Genomic DNA, 23,088 nt, shown 5'->3' on the forward strand with positions numbered 1-23,088 from the left:
CCGTAGTTCAGCTCGGCCGGGAACTCGGGAGCCCGGGTCTCGCCTGCCGGGTCCCGGTCTCTGCCGAAGAGGCGGGGCGCGCGCTTCGAACCTCTCCCTTACTCCCCTTGGAACCAGGGCTGTAGGGAATCACGCGCTGAAGTTTCGGGACCCAGTTCTAGCGGCCGCTGAGCACTCGTGACCTTGAACTGGGCTGAGTATTCGAACGGAAAGAAACCTCAGCATCAACTCCCGCTGGGCAAGCGACTTGCTGAAGGTCACAGGGCCAGTTACCTACGGACGTGTCCCCTCCCACGGCCCAAACCTTTCAGTCGGTTTTCCTCATTTTTTGTAAAACGGCAACAAGAGGTGTTTCCAGGAGGGGGGGTTATGAAGACAATAGAACGGGTAAGCGCCCTGGAAAGAATAACGCTGCCTTTATTTGCCCGTTACCGAGCTTCGCACACAGGGGGCGCTCAGCACATGCTGTGGTTGAAGGTAGGGTTGGGAGGGGGCTGCTCTTAAGCCACAATGCTTGTAGAAGTTTCCTCTTGGCCGAGATAATCTGATGGCAACACCTGGCAGGTGCTTTCCACTCCTGCCCACATCGGCCAATGGGACACAGCCTGAAATAAGTATTTCTAGTTTCTGAGGTCAGCTGAAGGCCAAAGAGCAGCTGTTGAGTTGCAGGCTCAAACAATCCAGAGGGGCATGGTGCTACTTTTTAAAGCTTCTATTACCTAAAATCTCATTAGCCTTTGAAACCTGTGCTTGTCTTCACACGTTTAGGGGACAATATTCAGAATTAGAAATGACGGAACTGCAGGCTAGATGCCAGCCAAGAGTGCTGGTTATGCTCACATCTGGGCTCTCCTGGAGAGGGGAAGTAGCCTCCCACCATGGTGATTGTTCTGGCCATCACAGAAGGAAAAACAGGGATGGGCAGGTGGGTCCCTCGCACATGGGCTTCCTCTTTTGAGGCTATCACCTCCTCAAATTAATATCATCTCAGATTAACAAGACCTATCAAGGATAAGGCACCATTCAACATCAGTCTCTTAAAGATGGTTCTCATACAAGATTTATTCCCCAGCACCCCTCCCTCCCTCATCCCCAACCCAATTCACAGTGGAGGACTAAGGAGATTCAGAGCAGGATCCGCAGGTACAAGAAACACCTTCCAAAGATTTTGCTCTCCTTCCCTCCCTCTTGCCAATTCCCAAGGCCCGAAGCTAAACACGCTCATGCAAACACACAAAGTCCCACTCCTTTCCCACACCTCCTGCTTTTTTCCACATCAGAGCTCACTTGTAAGACATCTGGGCTCTGGGAAGAGAGACGGTCTCCAAAGTCTGTTTGAGAACACTAAAGTGGGGAGAGGCCATTACCCTAACCTTCCACAAAGGGAAGTGACTATGAATCAGACACCTAGCTCTTCTCCCTTCTCACCGTTGACTATTTTCACTCCCTGGCCTCTATCCTGCCCATCAACCAAGAGCAAACATGTTAGCACACTCCCACCTGCAGCACATGAAAATAGGCTCTGTCCAACATCCCTCACCCAGGTATAGGGGTGTTGGGGGAGTGGTCCCTGAGGATCAGCAAAGGGTTAATGCAGAGGGAAAGAGGACAGAAGAGTTCAGCTTGAGCTCTGATTGGGGAGGCACAGGTTGAGAACTAATGACCTTTTTAATTTTTTGTCTCACGTGATTTTATTAGGGGCAGTAGAACAGATACCCCTTACAGGGGTCTCTGCTGATTATAGACACATTCTTGCTAACTGGGTTCATCCTTAAAAGAAGCCCTGCCAAACTGGGAAGGAGTTGAAAACAAAATTATTAAAGGAGCTGAACAAGGAGGAAGAATAGCTGGTGCAAGAAGAGCTGGTGGCTCCTGGGATGAATGCCACTGAGCCATTTGTAAAGTGCTACTCTGACATCGCCCATGTGGGATTATTGCTTCTCCAAAGGAGGAGCAGGGGAAGGAACAGGAACATGGAAACGGGTATGGTATGGTATTGATTGCTTTGCTCACTGCTCAGGCTGATGGGCAAATGGAGCCAGGGGTTAGCAGCACCAAAAATAACCAGGCAGCTCCAAAAGATTCAGTGAGACCATGAGATATAGAGGCACCCACCCTCCCAGCCAGCTGACCCCATGGCCCAAAGTAATGTAGAAGAGGCCCACCCCCACCTCATGTTCACATTCTTAAATTTCACAAGCAATATTTTGGAGCACTGCAGGTTAGGCCTCAAGAAATGAGGATGGGCTGGGGCAGAGGGAACAGGCCTGCTCTGCAGAACCAAAGGACAAGCTTGCTTAGAAAAAGGCAAATCAAAGCATGGCTTAGCAAAAGAGGAAGATGACAGTGTAACTCTCCCAGCTGCCTGACTTGAAGCTCTCGGGAGATGATAAAGGGAGGAAGGAAGGAACGGATCTATCACTGAGGGCTTCTGAGCACCCATACTTAGAAGCACACAGCAGCATCCCCTCAAAAGGGAACCAATACCCCTGACTACTTTGTTCCCCCAAAATACCACCATCCTGATGGAGAGAAGTGTCCCTCAGGGGAGCACACTCTCACTTCAGTGACTTGAGCTCAGAATCAGTGTCCAGCTGGTAGCAGAGGAGTGAGTATCCTCTCTCATCAGGCCTCTGAGCATCTGCCAGGCCACTGAGCATACATATATAATTCAGGGGCTGGGACCTGGGTTCCTCCCTTGCCCCTTCACCTTAAGTGGAATGGGGAGAAAAAAAAACCTAAACCACAACGACCCCCAAGGGGAGTCTCTGCCTCAGTGGCTCCTGGAACTGGCAGGGTCCAGCTGATTCAGCTCTGACTGGTCCAGAAGTTCAAAGTCATCCCCCTCAGCATCAGTGTCCAGGTCTGAACTGGGGGCCCGGAGGACACCTCTTGTGGCTCTCCGGGGAGGTAGGCCAGCAGGGCCTGGCTGGGAGGCCCCTGACAGGGCCAGCTGGATCATGCCCTGGGAGACCAGGCTAGCAAGGTTGCTGGTGAGGTTGGATCCTGCAGGCAGGGCGCCAAGCAAAAGCTCCGGCAGTGCAGCCTCGTCCCGGCTGGCCGGGAGGCCCTGAGGCTCCTCGGCCCCTGGTGGGGAACGGTACATCAAGCTGGGCATCCCGATGCTGGTATCGTCCTCATCATCCAGGCCAGCAGGATCCACATTAATGGAAGGAAAGTCTGGAAGGTCTCTGGCAAAGGATTCCTCTGGATCACTGTGACCATCTAGGTCTGGGAGAACAGAGGAGTGTCTGAGACATGGCAACTGCCTGGCCTTCCTGTGCCCCAGCCCCACCAAGTCATCTCCAAGCAACCAGATGTTTCCACCCTGGATTTCTGGCACTGGTCAGCGTTCCCCCTCCACTTATAGACTGCTGTGACCTCTACTGGCCAGAGAACTCCCCCTTTCTTCCTCTGCTATGTCCCCCATAAGCCTAGAATCTGAGGCTACTAAGGGACTGAGGATTTCTAGGACAGCAGCAGTGCCATCTGGCTGGAGCCATACCCCTAAAGCTGCTCTGCCACCTGATCCACAGCTCAGAAAACAGGAAAAGCGGGGGCAGTATCCCCGCTGCCCGGGAAGCTGAGAGGCAACAGTCAGGGCCAATATCAGCTTGGGTCCAAGGTTCCTCTACCTTCAGAGCCTTCTGTTAGAGGTGTCTGGCCCCGTGAAAGATTGAATGTGCCGTTGTCTGTACAGGAGACCTCAGCATCCGAGTGCTCAGAGTCTGTGATGGCCAATTCCCTGGCAACAGTAGAATCATCCATCTTAGGAAAAGAAAAGACCAACACGCCTGAAGAGATGGTGCCATTAGAAACAAGCGCAGTTCCCCAGTTACAGCTTCACCAGTGAGCTGGCCCTAAAGGCAACCCTAAGGCCAACAGTGTAACCAGGCATCCACGGGGACTTGAGTCAAAATCTTGACCCCCTTTTAGGCTGCTCCCCTAGAGAAAACACCCTTTTTCATCAGTCTTGAGCACAGGAAGGAAAGCAGTCTTGGGTGTCAATCAGCCACTTACTCTTAAGCAAATAATTGATCCAGAGAATACTTTTCACAGGTGGCCAGGAGGATACACACATTGCCTGACCTAAGGCGAGCTGGGCTGTTTAAAAAATGATCACGCCAGCTGCAGAAGTTCTGCCATGATGGCAGGGGTTAAAAGGAGGCATGGAAGAGGGTGTGCTGGTCACCAGGCTCAAACTGAGATTCTACATACAAAGTCCCAATATAAAACTAGCTTCTCTCCTCACTGCTCTTGGGGCAGTGAGGTCCTTGGAAAAGGGCAAGAAGCTGGGTCCCTGGAGAGCCCACAGGGAGCTTGAAAACCTGGTTACTGTCTAAACATGAGTGCCAGATGGTTAAAAAGGAGCTAAAAAAACTGGCCAGTGATGCAGCTCCCACACCCAAGATACCTGAGGACAGAAGGCAGCAAGCTCCTCTTCACTGTCACTGTGGTTGTCCCCAGCACGTTCTGGGTGTAGACCTCTGCGGCGCACTATGTGGAAAGAGCAAAAACGCCTTGACACCTTCCCTTAAGGGGAAACCCCTGCCCCCTTTGGATTTCAAAGGCATAAAATCAGAACACAGAATGAACCCCCTAAGCCTACATAACAATGCCTGAGGGAGGAGCTGCTGAGCCTAAGTGGCAAGGTAAGCTGATAATACAGGAGAAAGATCTCTCTTGCAACATCCCTCCCTTCCTGTTCTGGTCAGATGATCAACTACCAGGCTTGTCAACAACTCTCAGGATCAGCTAGGGACAGACCAGATGTCAGCGTGTAAAGCGGACACTGTCACAGAGAGGGCAAAGGGAGATGCCCCACCTGGGCTGAATCAGCCTTTTGAGGACTGGTACTATTCAACTGGCTGCGTCAGGGGGAGCTGGGCCTTGGTGCCCACGTGCAGGGCTCTTAGAAGGCCAGGGCTTAATGAAAACCCAACCTGACCATACCACAGAAGAGAGGGAAAAGTTTGCACGACTGTCACTCGTGTGTTGGAGGATCCTGAGCTAGTACACTTCTGGCTTCTGAAGCCAGTTTTAAATCACTTTGGGAAGGCAGCTTTCAGTACTGAATGGAGGCCGGGCTTAGGAGTTTGAAAGACCTGCTCTGCCATTTACTAACTGTGAGCTTCAGTTTCCTCAACCAGAAAAAGATAATACCACCCTCTTCTCAAGGTTGTTATAAACGTTAAATAAGACAACGTATGCAGAGCAGCCAGCACATGGGACGTGCTTCATAAAAAGAAGCTAACACTGGGAATATCTTCACTGTCTGTCTTTTAGTTGACTTGGGAGAACTTTTCTCGTATTTGTTTAAAATGGGAGCGTCTAGAATTCCAAACGGGAAAAACTAGTAAGCCTGCATAGATTTCCCTGGAATAGAATGTCACTTTTACCACCAACCCCCTACACACCAACCACATCCCACTTCTCCATGTTCAAGGACCTATTATGTCAGACCTACGGGCTTCTCCTTCTCCTCCCCAAATTGCCCAAGTGGAAGGAAGCTTCCCCTTGACACTTACATTGTCTCTCTCTCTGCTTGGACATCATGTAGCCACGGACACTGAAGTCCAGCCGCTGCAGAGCTGGCTTCAGCCGTACATACACTCGATCCCACAGTCGGTGGTACACAGCAAGGGGCCACATCATGACGGTGACAACTGAGAGGAGTGGGAAAGAGTGGCAGAATGGAGAAAGGGCTGCATGAAACAGTCCTGACTGTCCCTCTGCTATCGTGTCCTTAGGGCTTGAACACAATAAATTCTAATTCTGCTGGTCATCTTCACGGATGTGAAGGTTCCGGAGGGCAGAGACTTCTGCAGTCACCTACAGGGCTGCGCATAGCAGAGTACGCTGCTGACACATCGAGGGCAGAACCAGGCAGTGCCGTCACTTGCATATGGGTGTTTCTGAGCCATAAATAAGGCCAAATGGTAACAATGCCTCAGCAAATACACAACAAATCATGTGAGCTTCTGATATATAATGGCCAGGGCCATCACTACTCAGTTCTTCCAGTCTCAGGCAGACAGAGCTCATGCCAATATGAAGCAACTAAATGTACAGAACTGTGCTCCAGGGGGAAAAAAAGTGCTCCAGGGTAAACAGAACCTAGTAGAGGATCCCCTAAGTGTTATGTTCTACTGTTATACAATACACTGACTCTAAAAATTCCCTCCTGAAATAGGGACAGACAGTCCTTTATAGCTGGTAATACAATATATGTTAGTGGACCCTCATCAGTTTTTAAAGCTGACTTGGTAAGAAAAGGACTTTATATGTGGGGAGCCTGATACAGGTAAGAAGAAAGATATTTTCATGACACTAAACAGAACATGAAAATATACAAAGGTCAGTTCCTGGAGAACCAAAATATAAAAGTCCTCTCCCTAAACCCAGAGTTAGCTATGGCTGGAAAAGCTATGAGTAGGGTAAGCTTGTGGGGGAGGTATATACCATACTTACGAATTAAGTAGGAGAGCAGGAGCCCAGGGATGTAGCGGCCCAAGACAGCCAAAAAGGTCAGTATCCCACAGCTCAGCAAGCAGAACTGGGGGTGTCAGGAAACAGTATTAAGCTTCTGCTATATGGCAGGGGACTGGGTTGGGCATGGGGGGCGGGTAAGATGGAGATGTGATAGAAATGATTCTTTATGACCTCTGAGTAAAGCATGGACATGTCAGAATGACATGTACCTAGCTACTGTTGCATCCAGTGGTGATTCTGTTTGGGAGGAAAGGGAGGATGTCCACTTCTATTCAAACTCTTCTCACATGGCTAACCCCACAGGGCTGCACCTTTCATGCTGGCAAACTGGTTTGAATAGGACTCAGCCAAAAGTTCTCTCTGAAAACAAGTGTTGGTGGTGGGCTTTTTAAGTCAAAGTAAAATAAAATAAAAAACTCAACCACCTACCACATGTTTAATGACACAGAATGCACACAAGCAAGCTTTCTTTCCCATCTTGGGGCAGGAAGATGGCCTAATCTAAGTGGCAAGCACCCAAAGAAGGAATCATCAAGCTCTTGCCTTAGTCTTAGTCAGAAGCCCCTTCCTACAACTTCCCTTGTCTATACAAACACCATGGTCTTTTCTTTCTTGAAGGAGGGTAGGTAGTAAAAGGGCTGTTTCAGTTTAGCATGAACTGAACTGAGAGCCAGAAATGAGAGTGAAAAAGGGAAGAGTCTTACCTTGCCTGGGTTTTGCTTTTTGAAAAGCAAAAGGTTCCTTATGAAAATGGTCCCACTAACCCAGACTTCAGCTACGTGGTAGCAGAGCTCGGGCACGCTGAGCAACCGAGGGTGCACAAAGCCCCAGCTATGGGAGAGAGAAGGGGGAGCTGTGAAAGGAGGGTGTTGAAGGTTCCCCCCGCATCTCACTGTGAAGGCAGCCAATCCTTCCGGGTTTAAACAGGGGCTGGGAAGTGTCTAGTCCTAGTTGCTCTGGAGGTGAAGCATGACTTTCTTCTTGGCTCACCAGGTTGAAACTGGAATTTAAGGACTAGGAGGGCAAACTTGTTCTGACAACTCCACCCTATGAGCAAGCAGCCCAATCCACGTGTGTAAACCTGCCACCAGCTCCAAGGCCCTTTGTGCTTAAAAACATCTTTCCTGGGCTCAGACCATTGCAATTCACTGTGATTGCAATCCAGGGAAAAAAGTAAAGCACAGTCTTATACCACTGCTGCAGAGGGGAGAGGCAAAGGATGTGCCCCTCAGAGAGAAAACAAAGCAAAACCAAAATAAACCACGGCAAAGAAAATTCTTTGGGTCAAATATATGAGATGAATGAATTGAGAAATGAAAGCAGGAGCTGTAAGCCACAAGGGGAATCTTTGGCTTGCTGATGCCAGGAACCAATGTGTTTTCTGACCAGGAACTTTAAACAGCCAGAGGTTACAGAAAACACTAAATGACCTGGTATAAAAGCCAGGAGACAAATGAAGTTAAGTTGCCTCTAAGTTTTCACACTAGAGCTGAATAATGCAGCCAATTACTTGGTTATGTCAGGTTATGGGGCACTGTGATGCTTCTTTCTCAGAAACATCTTTTGTAAATATCAGAGGACACTAGCCATCTTAACATATTCCTTCCTGAACTTGAGGATTTGTTAAAATGATTATTTGCAACAGACTAGGTTCTCAGCTTATACTTTGTATCTAGAACATGGAGTTAACAACCTATAACCAGAATATTACAACAAGAGAATCAATCAGAGCAACAAAAAGGGATTTAATTAGTGTTCCATACCTCTCATTGCCTAATGCGTCGGGTCTTGGCACTACAATATTAAAACAAACACCAGCATTAGTTCGTAAGGAAAACTTAAACATGAAAATGTTAGGCTGTTGGTCTGATAGCTCAAGTTTTAATAGGTTTGGGGAAAAGAAAACAGTAACAGACAATAAAAAGGAGACACCATGTTATACTGCCAGAGTTAGGGAGCTGCAGACAAGGGAATGATGGCTGATGCCTGCTCTTTTCTCTGGTGGGATGGGGTGGGGATCCAAATGGAGCATTAGGGCCCCTTCTAATTACTACAGTTGAGAGCCAAGGTGCACACAAAAAAAGGTCCATCCCACCCCTCAAGTGTGTCTGGGTTGCGTGTATCAATGTGTGCCAGGTTACGAAGGCATTATATGACTACTTCAACTCTAGAAATCTGCCTATTCTCTTTAAAAAGAGACCCATTAACTACAATCAATGATGTAAAGTCTTTTGACATTCACTAGCCATAAGACAGGTGGGTGAACTACCTGATTCCTTGAAGTCTCTGCAAAATAGGATGGGAATGTATTTAAAAGCCGTATACTCTGGTTTGAATATTCTGCCAAACCTTCAAAATGACCATGTCTGACCTACATCAATTTTCCTCTCTCTCACTCCCCACCCAAACCAACCGCCCTGCCTGACGTTGCCTACATCTAACTGTAATGCCACTGCTACTCTCCTAGCTTTGAAATCCCAAAGCTGCTGTTATCCCTTACTCTCCTAACCTCTATTTATCAGTTTGACAGGTCTTCTTTCTTCACAGCTCTCCAAGCCATCCATCGTTTGTTTCCACTGACACCTCTCTGACTACTTCTCACACGGATACAGCCAGAGTCTCCCTTCTTCGCCCTTTTCTCTTTCCATGTGGTCGGGTAAAATGCTTTCAAATTAATCTTTAATATCATCTCAGCATATAGCTCTAATAAAAGAATCATCAGGGACCACCCACTATCTATAGGATAAAGTCTAAACTTCTAAGCCTAACTTAAAGGCCCTTATAAAATCTAATCCCAACATACTTTATTTCCCAGCACTCCCTGTAATGACCTCTCCACTCCTGTGAAAATGATCAGTTCCCTGCCCTCAGGAGATGCTTTGCAGCTTCTGGTTCCTCAGACTAATCAAGCCTCTGACCCCCACAGAAACACACTTATCTCTCTACCTGTCCAAATCTTTTGTTTCATTCAAGGCTTGAGCTAGGGCCAAAATACATGACAAACATACCGATCACATGCTGCACTGTGACATCTCTGGTGCTGTTCTGTAACTTTTCTTATGTTTACGTATGTATCATCTTGGATAAAAGGAACCATATCTTAGAGGACTTTATCTAAGTCATAATACCTAACTTAGTGCTTTGCAAAGAAACAATTTAAAAGAAATTCCTCAGAGGCAAATTGATACTGTCTTGTTAATGATGTAGTACCCAGTGAGGAGAATTATTTTTTAACAACTTGAGGACTATTTATTCCTCAGGCCAATTATGAGGGCAAGAATATCTCACGTGGCGGATAAAGATTTCCTAAGCTTAATAAACAATGAGAAGGACGGAACTCAGCTCTAAGGAACTACAGATGGGGCACTAGCCCTTCAAACGTCTTCTAAAGCAAATAATTCAGACTTCAAAAGATATTCCCAGCTCCACATACTCTCCCAAAACCCCCTAAAACTAAAGGTAAAAATGACAGAAAAGCCATTTCTGGTTCAGATTGTTCTAAATGCTACCAGACTTACCTTTTATTTCAGGCCAGATTTTGCTCTTCCATTGATCTATACACACAATGATCATTGAGCTGAATGCAAGTAAAAACACAAGACGAAGGGATGTCAGGGCAAAGAACCTAAAGAGAAGGAAGAACAGAAGATCATTATCCAATTAAGCTAATTTCAGAAAAGACCATATGTGCACCACTGGTCCTGTGGTAAACAGACTTAAGTGTTAGTTATACACCTTGAGAAAAATCACTTAAACTTTCTGGACTTCAGCTATTTTACCTATGGTGCAGAGATAATAATTTGCTTCTGTAAAGGCAGAGGACTAAACCAAATAACCTCTTAAAGCCCATTTCAACTTTCAAGCCTGTGATTCTATTAATTTCAAGGAGAAATTCATTTTTTTTGTTTTTGCCACACCGCACGGCTTGTGGGACCTTAGTTCCCCGACCAGGGATTGAACCTGGGCCCTCATCAGGGAAAAACGCAGAATCCTAACCACTGGACTGCCAGGGAATTCCCAAAATTCATTCTTGTACTGACCAAGCTGTTTTGACGAAAGCAAACATCTTTCTACCAAATTAGACCCTGGTTCAGGGCAACAAACTGACAGACATGCACTAAAGAGCACCTAATTCAATTAGATATCCTTTTACAGAAGAAGAAACTAAGGCTCAAAAAAGTAAAATGAGTTGGTCAAGGTCACACAGAAAGTGAGGACTGAAGCTACATCTAAAAGCCAGTTCTCCAGAATTAACACCAACCCTTCTCAAACTCTTCCCAAAGAATTGAAAAAGAGAGAACACTTCTTGATTTATTTAATGAGGGCAACATTACTGTGATACCAAAGCCAGACAAAAACACTACAAGAAAACTAAAGTATATTGATACCTGTGACTATAGATGCAAAAATCCTCCATAAAATATTATCAAAATGAATTCAACAGCATATTAAAAGGACTACACACCATGACCAATTCCTGGGATTTACTCCAGGAATGCAAGGGTGGTTCAACATACAAAAACTCAACAGTTGTAATGTATCACATTAAGAGAATAAAGGAAGAGCTAGTTCTTACTAGAAGGCATCAACCATAAAGAGATATTTACAAAAAATCTGGGAAATCTGAACACTGACAGTACATCTGAAGATATTAAGGAATTATTGTAATTTTGGGGCTATGATGTTATGGAAGTTATGCTTTTAAAGAGTCCCTATCTTTTAGAAATACATACTAAAATATTTATGAATGAAATGATATCTGGGATTTGTGTCAAAACAATAGTTTGGCAAGGGAAAGGGTGTGAAAGAAGAGGAAACAAGATTGACTATGAGTTGATAATTGCTGAAGCTGGATGATGAGTACCTGAGATTATTTATGCTAGTCTCTCTACCTCTATATATTTAAAATCTTTCACAATAAAAAAATTTTTTCAAAAAAAGCTAGTTTTTATGAGTCTTTCTATGATCCAACTCTAAAGCCTCTAGGGCAACGCCCTGTAGAGTCTCTGTAGTCCAGTGACGTTACCAGACTGTGAGGAAATAAGTATAGAAATTGAAAGTAAGAATTTAGAAATTTTTATAGCAATTTGACCAAGTAATTTTGAATCTAAGGGTATATTTGGGCTTGTATTTTGTATGCATTTTAAACTTATCTAGTAACTCATTTATATTGTATTTTACAAAAGTATTGCTCAGAAATAGACTGGGGAAAATGACAACACTAGTCCTTCACTGCAGATGGTTTGAGAAACACTGTTCTAAGATCTTGAGGGAAGCCAAATGCATCACAAGAGGCAGTTCAGCAGGGCAGTGAGGCATGGCTTTTAGACTGACTTGAGTTTATTTCTCTGAACAGCCACTCTGAGTTGATGACCTTGAATAAATTAGCTTGACCTCTTTAAGCCTCAGTTTCCTCATCTATATGTGATGTTAACAATAACAAATCGGAGACTTTCCTGGTGGTCCAGTGGTAAAGAATCTGCCTTCCAATGCAGGGGACGCAGGTTCGATCCCTGGTCAGGGAACTAATATCCCCCTTGCCGCGGGAGGAACTAAGATCCCCCTTGCCGCGGGGGCAACTAAGCCTGCGTGCCACAACTGCTAACCTTGCGCGCCTCAACTAGAGAGAGAAAAACCCACATGCCACAACTAGAGAGAAACCCACACGCTGCAATGAAAGACCCCGCATGCCTCAATGAAGATCCCGCATGCCGCAACTAAGACCCAATGCAGACAAATAAATAAATAAATATTTTTTAAAAAAATAACAAATCATGAAAGATTATTTGTAGGTATTAGAAACAACATACTTAATCACTTATAAAAATAGCATAGTTGGGCTTCCCTGGTGGCACAGTGGTTAAGAATCTGCCTGCCAATGCAGGGGACACAGGTTCGAGCCCTGGCCTGGGAAGATCCCACATGCTGTGGAGGAACTAAGCGTGCGCCACCACTACTGAGCCCACGTGCCACAACTACTGAAGCCTGCGCGCCTAGAGCCCATGCTCTGCAACAAGAGAAGCCACGACACCGAGAAGCCTGCGCACCACAACGAAGAGTAGCCCCCGCTCACCACAACTAAAGAGAGCCCAGGCACAGCAACAAAGACCCAACACAGCCATAAATAAATAAATTAATTAATTAATTTATTTATTAAAAAAAAAGGAACAGAGAACTAGAAAAGCAGCAAGAAAACAACTAACAAAATTTAAAAAAAAAAAGAAAAAAATATCATAGTTGATCTTGCTAAAAGGACAAGAAAATACAAGGCACCTAATATATGCCTAATGTATGTCCTATTCAGTTTTACAATGTAGAAGTGTTGTTAGTTATCATCACAGCAACTGATCAAACAAGAGTAAGGATGACCAAGAGTTGGTTATAAATGACTTCTTCTCTCAACACATGACCTAATGACATATTCACAGAACACCATACTAAGAGTATAATCCTTACATTAAAAAAAAAAGCTTTCTCTGTATCTGTGAATACGTATATGCAAGCAGGAATTGTCAGAGGAACTTTAATTTTGGTCTGTATACGTTTCTGCACTGTTTTCAATAAACACGAATCTATGTCACATAATTTTTTAAACTATACAAAGAATGAGGGATGTAAGAAACCAAGAACTTAGAAATCCAGTCATCAATGACAACCCTATTCCAATATTTCCACTCCATCACTTAAAGGATATTGTAATTATATGAGATTACAGAATGAAAGCAGTTTAATAGATTTAAGCCTCTAGAGCTGCCCCAGGCCATTAATCTTCTCTCCAACGCCAGTTCATCATCCCAACAAACAAGGAAATTTAACAAGGCCAAGGAGAAGGGCTCGAGAGCATCTTGCTCCCCAGTGCTGCTGCTTCCATGTCCCAGCAGCAGGATGTGGCACGACTGTTTTCTCTGGAGTACTTGAAAGGGCTCTCTGCGGAGGCAAACCAGACTGTCTGCAACCTCTACTTCCCAAATCATGATTACTAACACAAATATAAATTGGGGTAGGGAAAGGATACTAAGCTCTCCTAAGAAAGGTCAGTTTTCCAAAGATGATGGCAATAAAAATACTGTTTCTCCAAGAGCTGGACTATTTTAGTAACCAGTTAGAGCCCCCACCTATGCTTCAACTCAGTTCAAACATTCATTAATTGCCTATTATATGCTGAGGCCTTGTGGTAAGTAGGCCAATTACAGAAAAGAGTAAAACATGGACCATACTCTCAAGTGTATTTATGTCAGTACGTATTTGTAATATAGCATGACAAGTTAACAATAACAAAGAGGACATCTAAGCTGGGATTTGAAAGATTAATGGTAAGACAACAGGGCAAAAGGGTGCAGGGAAAGAGAGGACATTCAGATAGGAAGAAGAGCCAGCTGGAATGACGTATTTAGGGAACTACAAGTAGTATGATAGAACTGAAACTTAAAGAACAGAGGGAGGGGATGAGTATGGGGAGAGAGGCAGAAGTCAGATCATGAAGGGCCTTTCATGACAAAGGGTACTGGATTTTATCTTGCAGATAAAGGTGAATCAGCAAAGAGTTTTACAAAGGATGTATTTTCTGGATCATGAAGGCTGAAACTGTGAGCATCTTCTTGAACCAGATTAATCCTGGTCCATAATTCAATTTTAGAGCCAGATATAAGATAACCTTTCCTTGAACAAGCCAATGCAGAAACTTAAGAGGAAAAAGAGTTTTTCTGTGTGGTGTAAAATAACAATTCTTGGAAAAATAGCTTCTTCCATATAGATAAAATCTTAATTAATGGAAAGACCACCTCAAACCACTAGAGTTACCTCTCCAAGGTAACTAGACAATTAATATCAAATATTATTAATTCCCTTAGGGGGTCTATCAAATATAAAAGAATATGGATAAGTGTGTGCTCCTTTCCTTCAGCCCTCAATACTAAATTCTTAAACAAAAAGGAAATATCAATCTCAGATTCATGTGTTTGGGATATACTGAAGTCACATTACACTTTTATTTTATGGAGGTAACTTGGAAGCTTACCTGTAAAAAAAACTCTGCAACTATGTACAAGGACAAGACAACATTGAAGATAAAGTACTTGTGAGATTGGTATAGGTAAGGAATGAGGAAAAATAAGGGAGGATTCCTCTGGATTAGTTTAGTCCTGCAATGTCTATTCATACAGGCCAAAAAATTCACATGCAGATATAACAGTGTACAAGTTTGATAAGACAACATGCAAAACATTTTTCAGCAACTATAATCAGCATGAGAACTTTCCAATTTAGCAAAAGTAACTACAAATGCAGTCAACTCCGGATACTCACATGTGAATTATTTAATTTGGTTACTGCCCATAGCCCATTACTCCTTCTACCCATTGTAGGCTCACAATAGATTTTTCCTTAATGATATTTATTTTTTTCATATTTCTAAAGGCAAGCATGTTTACAGGAGAAATTTTAGAAAATATAATTACTAATTAAGGAAGAAAATAAAAATAAAATTAGTACACTATCACCAGTATGAAACAGTCTTGCCAAAAAAAATTTTTTTTTGAAACTAAATCTGATCAAGACTCTAGATTTAGCTACCAATTTACAGGAAATACACAGAGGAGCACAGGGGAACGTGTTATGCCACAGGGATGCAATCAGCAAAATTCAATCTGTAGGACACTTTACAGGACAAACTGGTTTCTTCAACAAATAAATTGCAAAGAGGAAAAAAGACTGAAAGGGAACCAACAGAGTAAAAGAGATGTTAAAAACAGAACAATCGGTCACAATATGTGAACTTCATTTGGATGCAAACCCCAGAGAACTGTTTAAAAAACAAAGTGACATTTATGAGAAAATTTGAACACTGACTGGAACCATTAATTTTTTACATGTGATAATGGTAGTGATTTTTTAAAAAATCTTTATTTTTCAGGGTCACATACTGAAATACTTAAGAGATTAAATGACATGACGTCTAGGATTTCCCTCAAAACAAGAAAGGAGGCGGCAGAAAAGAACTGGGGTATAGAAGACACAAAATTGGCCATGAATTGAAAAATTTTAAAGCTGGGTACAATTGTAATACATACTATTATTCTGTCTGCTTATATATATGTTTTTAATTTTCCATAGTAAAAAGTTTAAAAAATAACCTATTATCTACACACATACCCTGAAATGGCAACAGAGGTTCTTCATTTAAAAAAATATTCAAATATAAAAACTCCATGGAAGTATATAGAATATCTGGTTTAAAAACCTCCTCCTTCGGGCTTCCCTGGTGGCGCAGTGGTTGAGAATCTGCCTGCCAATGCAGGGGACACGGGTTCGAGCCCTGGTCTGGGAAAATCCCACATGCCGCGGAGCAACTAGGCCCGTGAGCCACAATTACTGAGCCTGCGCGTCTGGAGCCTGTGCTCCGCAACAAGAGAGGCCGCGATAATGAGAGGCCCGCGCACCGTGATGAAGAGTGGCCCCCGCTTGCCGCAACTAGAGAAAGCCCTCGCACAGAAACGAAGACCCAACACAGCCATAAAAATAAATAAATAAATAAACCCAAAGTTTAAAAAAAAACACACCTCCTCCTTCATTTAAAAATACATAGGCATGTTTTCCTTCATCACCAGAAAAAGCATCCACAACTTGAAAATGATTACATCACACACAGATACAATTAGGTGGGGTTTTTTTTGTTTTTTGTTTTGGCTGCACTGGGTCTTCCTTGCTGCACGCAGGCTTTCTCTGGTTGCAGTGAGCAGGGGCTACTCTTTGTTGCGGTACGTGGGCTTCTCATTGCAGTGGCTTCTCTTGTGGTGGAGCACAGGCTATAGGCGCGCAGGCTTCAGTAGTTGTGGCACGCGGGCTCAGTAGTTGTGGCTTGTGAGCTCTAGAGCACAGGCTCAGTAGTTGTGGCACACGGGCTTAGTTGCTCCACGGCATGTTGGATCTTCCCAGACCAGGGCTCAAACCTGTCTCCTGCATTGGCAGGAGGATTCTTAACCACTGCGCCACCAGGGAAGCCCCTACAATTAGTTTTTTAAACCTTTCCCTAATTGAACTGAGATGTTTCCAATTTTTGATGTAATAAAGTAAAGTTGAACTACATATCACTGAGCATAAATCTTTGACCTTATTTATGATTAACCACTTTAAATGGAAGTACTAGGTCAAAAAGCATTAACTTTTTTTTTTGTAACAGTATTACTGAGATACAGTTTGCATACCATAAAATATATCCTTTTAAACTAATTCAATGTTTTTTAGTATATTCAGAGTTGTGTGACTATCACCATTACCTAATTTAGAACATTTTCATCACCCCAAAAAGAAACCCATGCCCATTAGCAATCACTCCCCATTTCTCCCAGCCCCTGAAGAGGTAATAACTTTTTAAGTATCTTAATACGTGTTGCTAAATTACTTTCCAGAAAGGCTGTTGAATTTATGTTCCTATCAACCATAAACCAGTTTTTCCATATTGTGCCCAGAATTAAATACTATCATTTTTAAAAACCTAATAGGCAGAAATTAGTAACTCACTGCCACTTATATTAGAATTTTTTATTACTAATACATAAAAATTTATATATCCATTGATTTATTATTATTTGGTTTTTTTTGTCTTTTTATAAACTGTCCATCCCCTTTATTATGGGCTAAAATCCAATTAATTATCAGTCTAAATAGAATACTCCTTGGAAAAACAATCTGGTGTCCAGAAAAATCATGAGAAATTTCAAAAATAAACAATTTTTTTGAGGTCAAATATACCATGGATCCTCATCATTAGTACAGGTAAATTAAAGTTTGCTATAATCATAAACAAAAGAAAGATCCCAAGTCTATTTTCAATCAAAGAAGATAATATTTCTGGGTTCCTTTGTTATTATGGAGTAAGCTTCTCTCAGTGGCACTTCAGAACAAAGCATCCCATCCTATAGGGACAGAAAGCCCATTATTGTACAGCACTTGTGGCTGTCTGGTTAATGAGCCAGTCACTGGTAAATTAGAACGAAAAAAAATTAACCCAACCAATATCATGTAGTGATAGTTGTTGCTTGCACAAAACCAGAAATGAAACCAGCTAACTGCAAATGACCTACCTTATGTTAATGGACAGAAAGCACCCAACCTATAAAAAAAAAAATAAAATAAAATTCAAAAAAAAAAAAAAGAAAGCACTCGACCTTATAATCAGAACAGATAAAAACTGATGGCAAAAGAGAGGCAAAAAAAAAAAAGTAAGCCAAGGCATCTCTGGGAGTCTTCCCTGCTATCAAAAGCAACAAGAACCCTCCAAAAACTATCATCAGAAACATTTGCTCAATAGATTTCATCTGAAATTTGACGTGTAGATTTTTTTTTTCACAGAACAAATGTTTCCACTTAAATAGGCCCTCCCTTCCATCTCCTATCTCTCACTATTACTTTTTACTCAAATTCTAACCTTTTTAAAAAATATATTTACTTATTTATTTATTTGGCTGCATCCGGTCTTAGTTGCAGCACACAGGATCTTTAGTTGCTGCATGCGGGATCTTTTAGTTGCAGCATGTAGGCTCTTAGTTGCGGCATGCGGGATGTAGTTCGCTGACCAGGGATCAAACCCTGGCCCCCTGCATTGGGAGCACTGAGTCTTAACCACTGGACCACCAGGGAAGTCCCTCAAATTCTAACCTTTTAGATCAGCATTGCGGTATACCTTTAATCACTTCTCCGGTCATTTTTTTTAAATTTGGGGGGATGGGGGGGATTGGTTAACTCAGACTAGTGACTGTAAAAGCAGATCCCAACAGAGATCTTCACAAAAAACCAGCTTGTGGATTGCTCTAAATCAATATTCCTAATTTAAAGACCATCTAGAATCACAGAATGCTAAAAACTGAAAAGGAGCTCAACAGTCATCTAGCCCTCCTTGAACCATATGTACTTCACAGGAGGCGGTGCGAGGGCTCAGAGTTCACACACGTTTCCAGGGCTCCTTTGTCCTCCCCTCATCTTATGAGTCAAACTAAAAAGTTACTGAAACTCTTCTTTTCTGATCCTGTCACGATAGACTCTTGCTGACTCATATTCTTCCCCCAAATCATTCATTTACAGGTGGTGCTGAGGCTAATGAAAATATAGGCTACTGATAAGGAAGGCCTGACATTTCTGTTATTACACTAGGGAAAATAACATATAAGTGACCAGAAGCAATACAGGCTGGAAGATTTCTAATGTGATCACTATAATTTTTCTGGAACCTGAAAATAAGAGTGAAAGCCTTGAAATACTATAGGAGCAAGGCATCCACATCTATCCCTATCTTTTATGTTGTTTTTTTATTAATATGTAAGAGGGCACATTCACAGGTACGGAAAAACCTCAAATGAGAAGACAGAACACTGAAAGTTAAGAGCTACCTACCTGAATTCTGATGATTTGTTTGTATTCCTATCCAGTCTTTTAATACCTCAAAATGTATAAAACACCTCAGTTAATGACGTATCATTATTCAAAACAAATAATGAAAGAAAAGTAAAATGTTTCAGATTTGATTTTTCTCTGACCTGAGCTAACGGATCCACCTGTGTTTCCTAAATTGCTTTTTTAAATAAAGTGAGAACAAAGCAGTTACTCTTCGACATTCCTAAGCAAAACGTCAACACCCATATTCAATTTGATGCTACTGGAATGTGAAGTCTAACTTTTATTTTGAACCTCACACTACCTTCCAAGGAAGTTCATTTCCTAAAACAAACAATCCTGTGAACTCCAATGCTAAAACTACCCTAGCCTCTGGGGTCAGTCATTTTGTACCCTTCACAGGTATGAGTCTTCTTCAAAAATGGCATACCCAATTGCTCTTTCATTCTCAAGAGTCACACCCTCATTTTGCTACACCTCTCCCTCAGCTACTTAGAGCCTGAGGGGAATGTAACAGGAGTAACTGCATTCTGGATACACAACAGGCAAGCTACCAGGAAATGCCAGAGATAAAGACCAATCACACTGATGCTTTAAGAGACTCAGAGTAGGAAAAGGGGATCTGAGTGAGATTCTAAACACAGCATATTAGTAAACTTAAGTAAATACTATTGGGAGCCAGTACATTAAAGACAACTAACATTTAAAGATGTGTCTCTGTCAGAGCGGCTCCTTATGTGCAGACCTCAACCCCACATTCTACTTTGAAAACTCTCTCAGGCAAGGGGGATGTGGAAAGCCCTCTCCTCAAAAATAACAACACACATGTTACTGATCTATTTGCATTAATAAACCCTTGGTTTATCAGGATTCATTTAAATTCTGATAAAGTTTTTATATATCAGTCACACTCTGATACAAACTGGTTTATGATCAACTTTTTTCCTAGGAGTACAAACCCAATGTAGGAAATGAAGTTCTGACTAAATGGTCTGGGGTTAGAGGTTGGGACGGGGAGGTGAGAGGAAAAGAAGAAAAGGGCATTTTGGAAAATGCTCCAGAATGAGGTGCTACAGTTAAGGTTTTTGACAGACAGCCAAGGAGAGAAGTAGGTACGTGGGGATCAAGGAAGAAGCACTATCAAAAATAAATGAGGGACTTCCCTTGTGGCGCAGTGGTTAAGAATCCGCTTGCCAATGCAGGGGACATGGGTTTGAGCCCTGGTCCGGGAAGATCCCACATGCTGCGGAGCAACTAAGCCCGTGCGCCACAACTACTGAGCCTGCACTCTAGAGCCCGCGAGCCACAACTACTGAGCCCGAGTGCCACAACTACTGAAGACTGCGTGCCTAGAGCCCGTGCTCTGCAACAAGAGAAGCTACCACAATGAGAAGCCTGCACACCACAACAAAGAGTAGCCCCTGCTTGCCACAACTAGAGAAAGCCCGCGGGCAGCAATGAAGACCCAACGCAGCCAAAAATAAATAAATAAATAAATTTTTAAATAAATAAATAAATAAATAAATAAAGACGGGCAGGGGACACGGGTTCGGGCCCTGGTCCGGGAAGATCCCACATGCCACGGAGCAACTAAGCCCGTGCACCACAACTACTGAGCCTGCACTCTAGAGCCCACGAGCCACAACTACTGAAGCCTGTGCACCTACAGCCCATGCTCTGCAACAAGAGAAGCCACCGCAATGAGAAGCCCGCACACCGCAATGAAGAGTAGCCCCCGCTCGCTGCAACTAGAGAAGGCCTGCGCGCAGCAACAAAGACCCAACGCAGCCATAAATAAATAAATAAACAAATTTATTTTTTAAAATAACAAAATAAATAAATAAATGGGGCTTCCCTGGTGGCGCAGTGGTTAAGAATCTGCCTGCCAATGCAGGGGACACGGGTTCGAGCCCTGGTCCGGGAAGATCCCACATGCCGCGGAGCAACTAAGCCTGTGCGCCACAACTACTGAGCCTGTGCTCTAGAGCCCGCGAGCCACAACTACTGAGCCCACGTGCCAAAAGCCCGTGCTCCACAACAAGAGAAGCTACCGCAATGAGAAGCCCGCACACCACAACGAAGAGTAGCCCCCACTCGCCACAACTAGAAACGCCCACGCCCAGCAACGAAGACCCAAAGCAGCCAAAAATAAATTAATTAAATAAATTTTTTTAAAAAAGAACCCTCTTTAAAAAAGTCATGAGGGGGCTTCCCTGGTGGTACAGTGGTTGAGAGTCCGCCTGCCAATGCAGGGGACACGGGTTCGAGCCCTGGTCTGGGAAGATCCCACATGCCGCGGAGCAACTAGGCCCGTGGGCCACAATTGCTGAGCCTGCGCGTCTGGAGCTTGTGCTCCGCAACAAGAGAGGCCGCAATAGTGAGAGGCCCGCGCACCGCGATGAAGAGTGGCCCCCGCTCGCCGCAACTAAAGAAAGCCCTCGCACAGAAACGAAGACCCAACACAACCAAAAATAAAAATAAAATAAATAAATTTATATAAAAAAAAAAAGTCATGAGGGACACAAAATAATTTAAAAATAAATAAATGAATGAATGAATGAATGAAGAATGCTGTAGAAGTTTCTCATCAAGTTTGCTCAAGACTCTAGAAGCAACAACTGCTGTGACACCTCTAACCTGAGTCTCCTTCAAACTGTGAGAGGATTAACGTAATAAGCACCAGTGTGTCTTCCTGTCAATGAACTTGGAATTATTCGTTTTGCTCCAGCTCACTGAAAGTCTTCTTTCATACAAAGGATAATAAATGTTTTGGTTTTAAAACCAAGAATTTCAAGAGGAAATCTATTTTTAGCAAAAACAATTTTGTTTTGGAAACACACACTTTGTTCTGTTTCAGACTTATCCAGAACAGCTTTATTTCAACTCAGCTGTAGACGCCACCCTACACTTCAGTTCCCTTGGAATTTGATCAATAATACTTCCCTAGTTATTAATAAATCCAAACTCTGCTTGGCAGATCTTATGAAGACCTAAGTCCACTTTAGGTGATGACAACTCAGAGAAGCAGCAGTTCCATTTTCACAGAGCATGACACAGACAGATTCTTAAAGCATACTTGTAGCCCCACTTTTCCAGCTCAGGAAAACACACACTATTAGACACCCTCAATTTCCCTGGCTATAAACCGTGGCTAAGGATGCCTCTCTAATTCCCTGGAACAGGGAGGACTTGCCGTCATACGTGACTCTGAAACCGGTGAAATCTCACAATCACTATTTCATAACTGTTCTTTAAAAGCTTACAATTTTCTTTCAAGTTGCAGCTATGGAGGCTCTCGGACGCTGAGACTTCGCAAACTTCCCGAGTGGGCGAAAGGATATCTATCTAACATGCTAATTCAGATCGTTCAAGTTTGTTTTCTTATCACACCTATGTATACCTTTTCAAGATCTCACGCCGCACACATCTACCCCAATAATAATTACTAAAATCTCTGGAGACAGTCTTCAAACCACTGTTGAGCAGACAAGAGAAGGGAGGTGATGGCTTTAACGGGACACAGCTTCCCCTGGCTAAAATGAGGCGCCCTCGCTCACTGCGAGCGGCTCAAGATGTTACTAGAAGCTCCTGCCAGATGTGCGGGGCGAGGGTGCGGGGGCAGGTAAAGCACGGGAAACAACTGGAAGGCCCTGGGGAGAACTGCGGTGCCAAAGCCGCAGGCGGGAAGGAGTGGAAGGAGGTGAGGCAAAATTAGGCAGGTACAGGAAGGAGCCAGTGCAGCGAAGAAAATAAGGGGGGCGAGAGATAGAGCCTTAGAGAAACCTGACGAATTCGCGCCTCGGAGGGTTTCCGAGGATCCAGTTCTCTCACCAGAAAGCCGCGTTCAGCCCCAGGCACCACAGGGCGCTCCTGGCTGGCCGCTCCCACACCAGGGCTGCCTGCACACGGCTCAGCAGAGGCTCGTAAGGCCCCAGCACCTCCACCAGGGCCCGCTGCGCCGCCTCAACCTGCTGGTCACGCTCCCAGGAGCCTGACATACTGCGGCGGCCCCCGAAAGTCTGCCCCGAAGCTGGGCCTGGGGCCACGGCCACCCCCTCAGGCTCCGCCATCTCCCCCCCGGCAGCCACAACATCCGGGGCCCCTGCCCGACAGTCACAATAACACCAACTGCGCAGCTGCAAGATTCGGCGGGAAGGCCCCTTCCCTCCACAGCGCGCCTGCGCGTAGGCTCTAACTCCCGTCCACCCA

The 23,088-nt window shown here is 43.9% G+C and overlaps 1 protein-coding gene across 3 annotated transcripts; it reads right to left on the reverse strand.

Annotated features, from left to right (window-relative positions):
• Positions 1 to 1,059: 1,059 nt before the first annotated feature.
• Positions 1,060 to 22,998, reverse strand: RETREG3 (reticulophagy regulator family member 3). 3 transcript variants are annotated; one of them, XM_068530719.1, is made up of 10 exons: positions 22,711 to 22,787; positions 17,574 to 17,602; positions 10,011 to 10,117; positions 8,256 to 8,286; positions 7,197 to 7,323; positions 6,472 to 6,556; positions 5,529 to 5,666; positions 4,415 to 4,497; positions 3,636 to 3,768; positions 1,060 to 3,231 (listed from the first exon to the last, which is right to left on the reverse strand). In XM_068530719.1, exons 3-10 carry the CDS (start codon positions 10,063 to 10,065, stop codon positions 2,774 to 2,776), a joined length of 1,110 nt encoding a protein of 369 aa, XP_068386820.1. In that variant the 5' UTR covers positions 10,066 to 10,117; positions 17,574 to 17,602; positions 22,711 to 22,787; the 3' UTR covers positions 1,060 to 2,773. The 3 variants fall into 3 exon arrangements, with proteins under 3 accessions (XP_068386820.1, XP_068386821.1, XP_068386819.1); XM_068530720.1 differs by lacking the exon at positions 22,711 to 22,787 and adding an exon at positions 18,880 to 18,900; XM_068530718.1 differs by lacking the exon at positions 17,574 to 17,602 and having other exon boundaries at positions 22,711 to 22,998.
• Between the last annotated feature and the right edge of the window lie 90 nt (positions 22,999 to 23,088).

The sequence above is a fragment of the Eschrichtius robustus genome, chromosome 20 (assembly GCF_028021215.1).
Source record: "Eschrichtius robustus isolate mEscRob2 chromosome 20, mEscRob2.pri, whole genome shotgun sequence".
NCBI classification, from domain to species: Eukaryota; Metazoa; Chordata; class Mammalia; order Artiodactyla; family Eschrichtiidae; genus Eschrichtius; species Eschrichtius robustus.

Excerpts from the sequence above, each read along its gene's own strand:
- RETREG3 (XM_068530718.1), bottom strand. The coding sequence starts at position 22,949 with ATGGCGGAGCCTGAGGGGGTGGCCGTGGCCCCAGGCCCAGCTTCGGGG. Across the intron at positions 6,557-7,196 it reads AAAAGCAAAACCCAGGCAAG|TTCTGCTTGCTGAGCTGTGG; the intron begins GTAAGACTCTTC and ends TGACACCCCCAG. Across the intron at positions 3,232-3,635 it reads TCTAACAGAAGGCTCTGAAG|ACCTAGATGGTCACAGTGAT; the intron begins GTAGAGGAACCT and ends CTGTTCTCCCAG.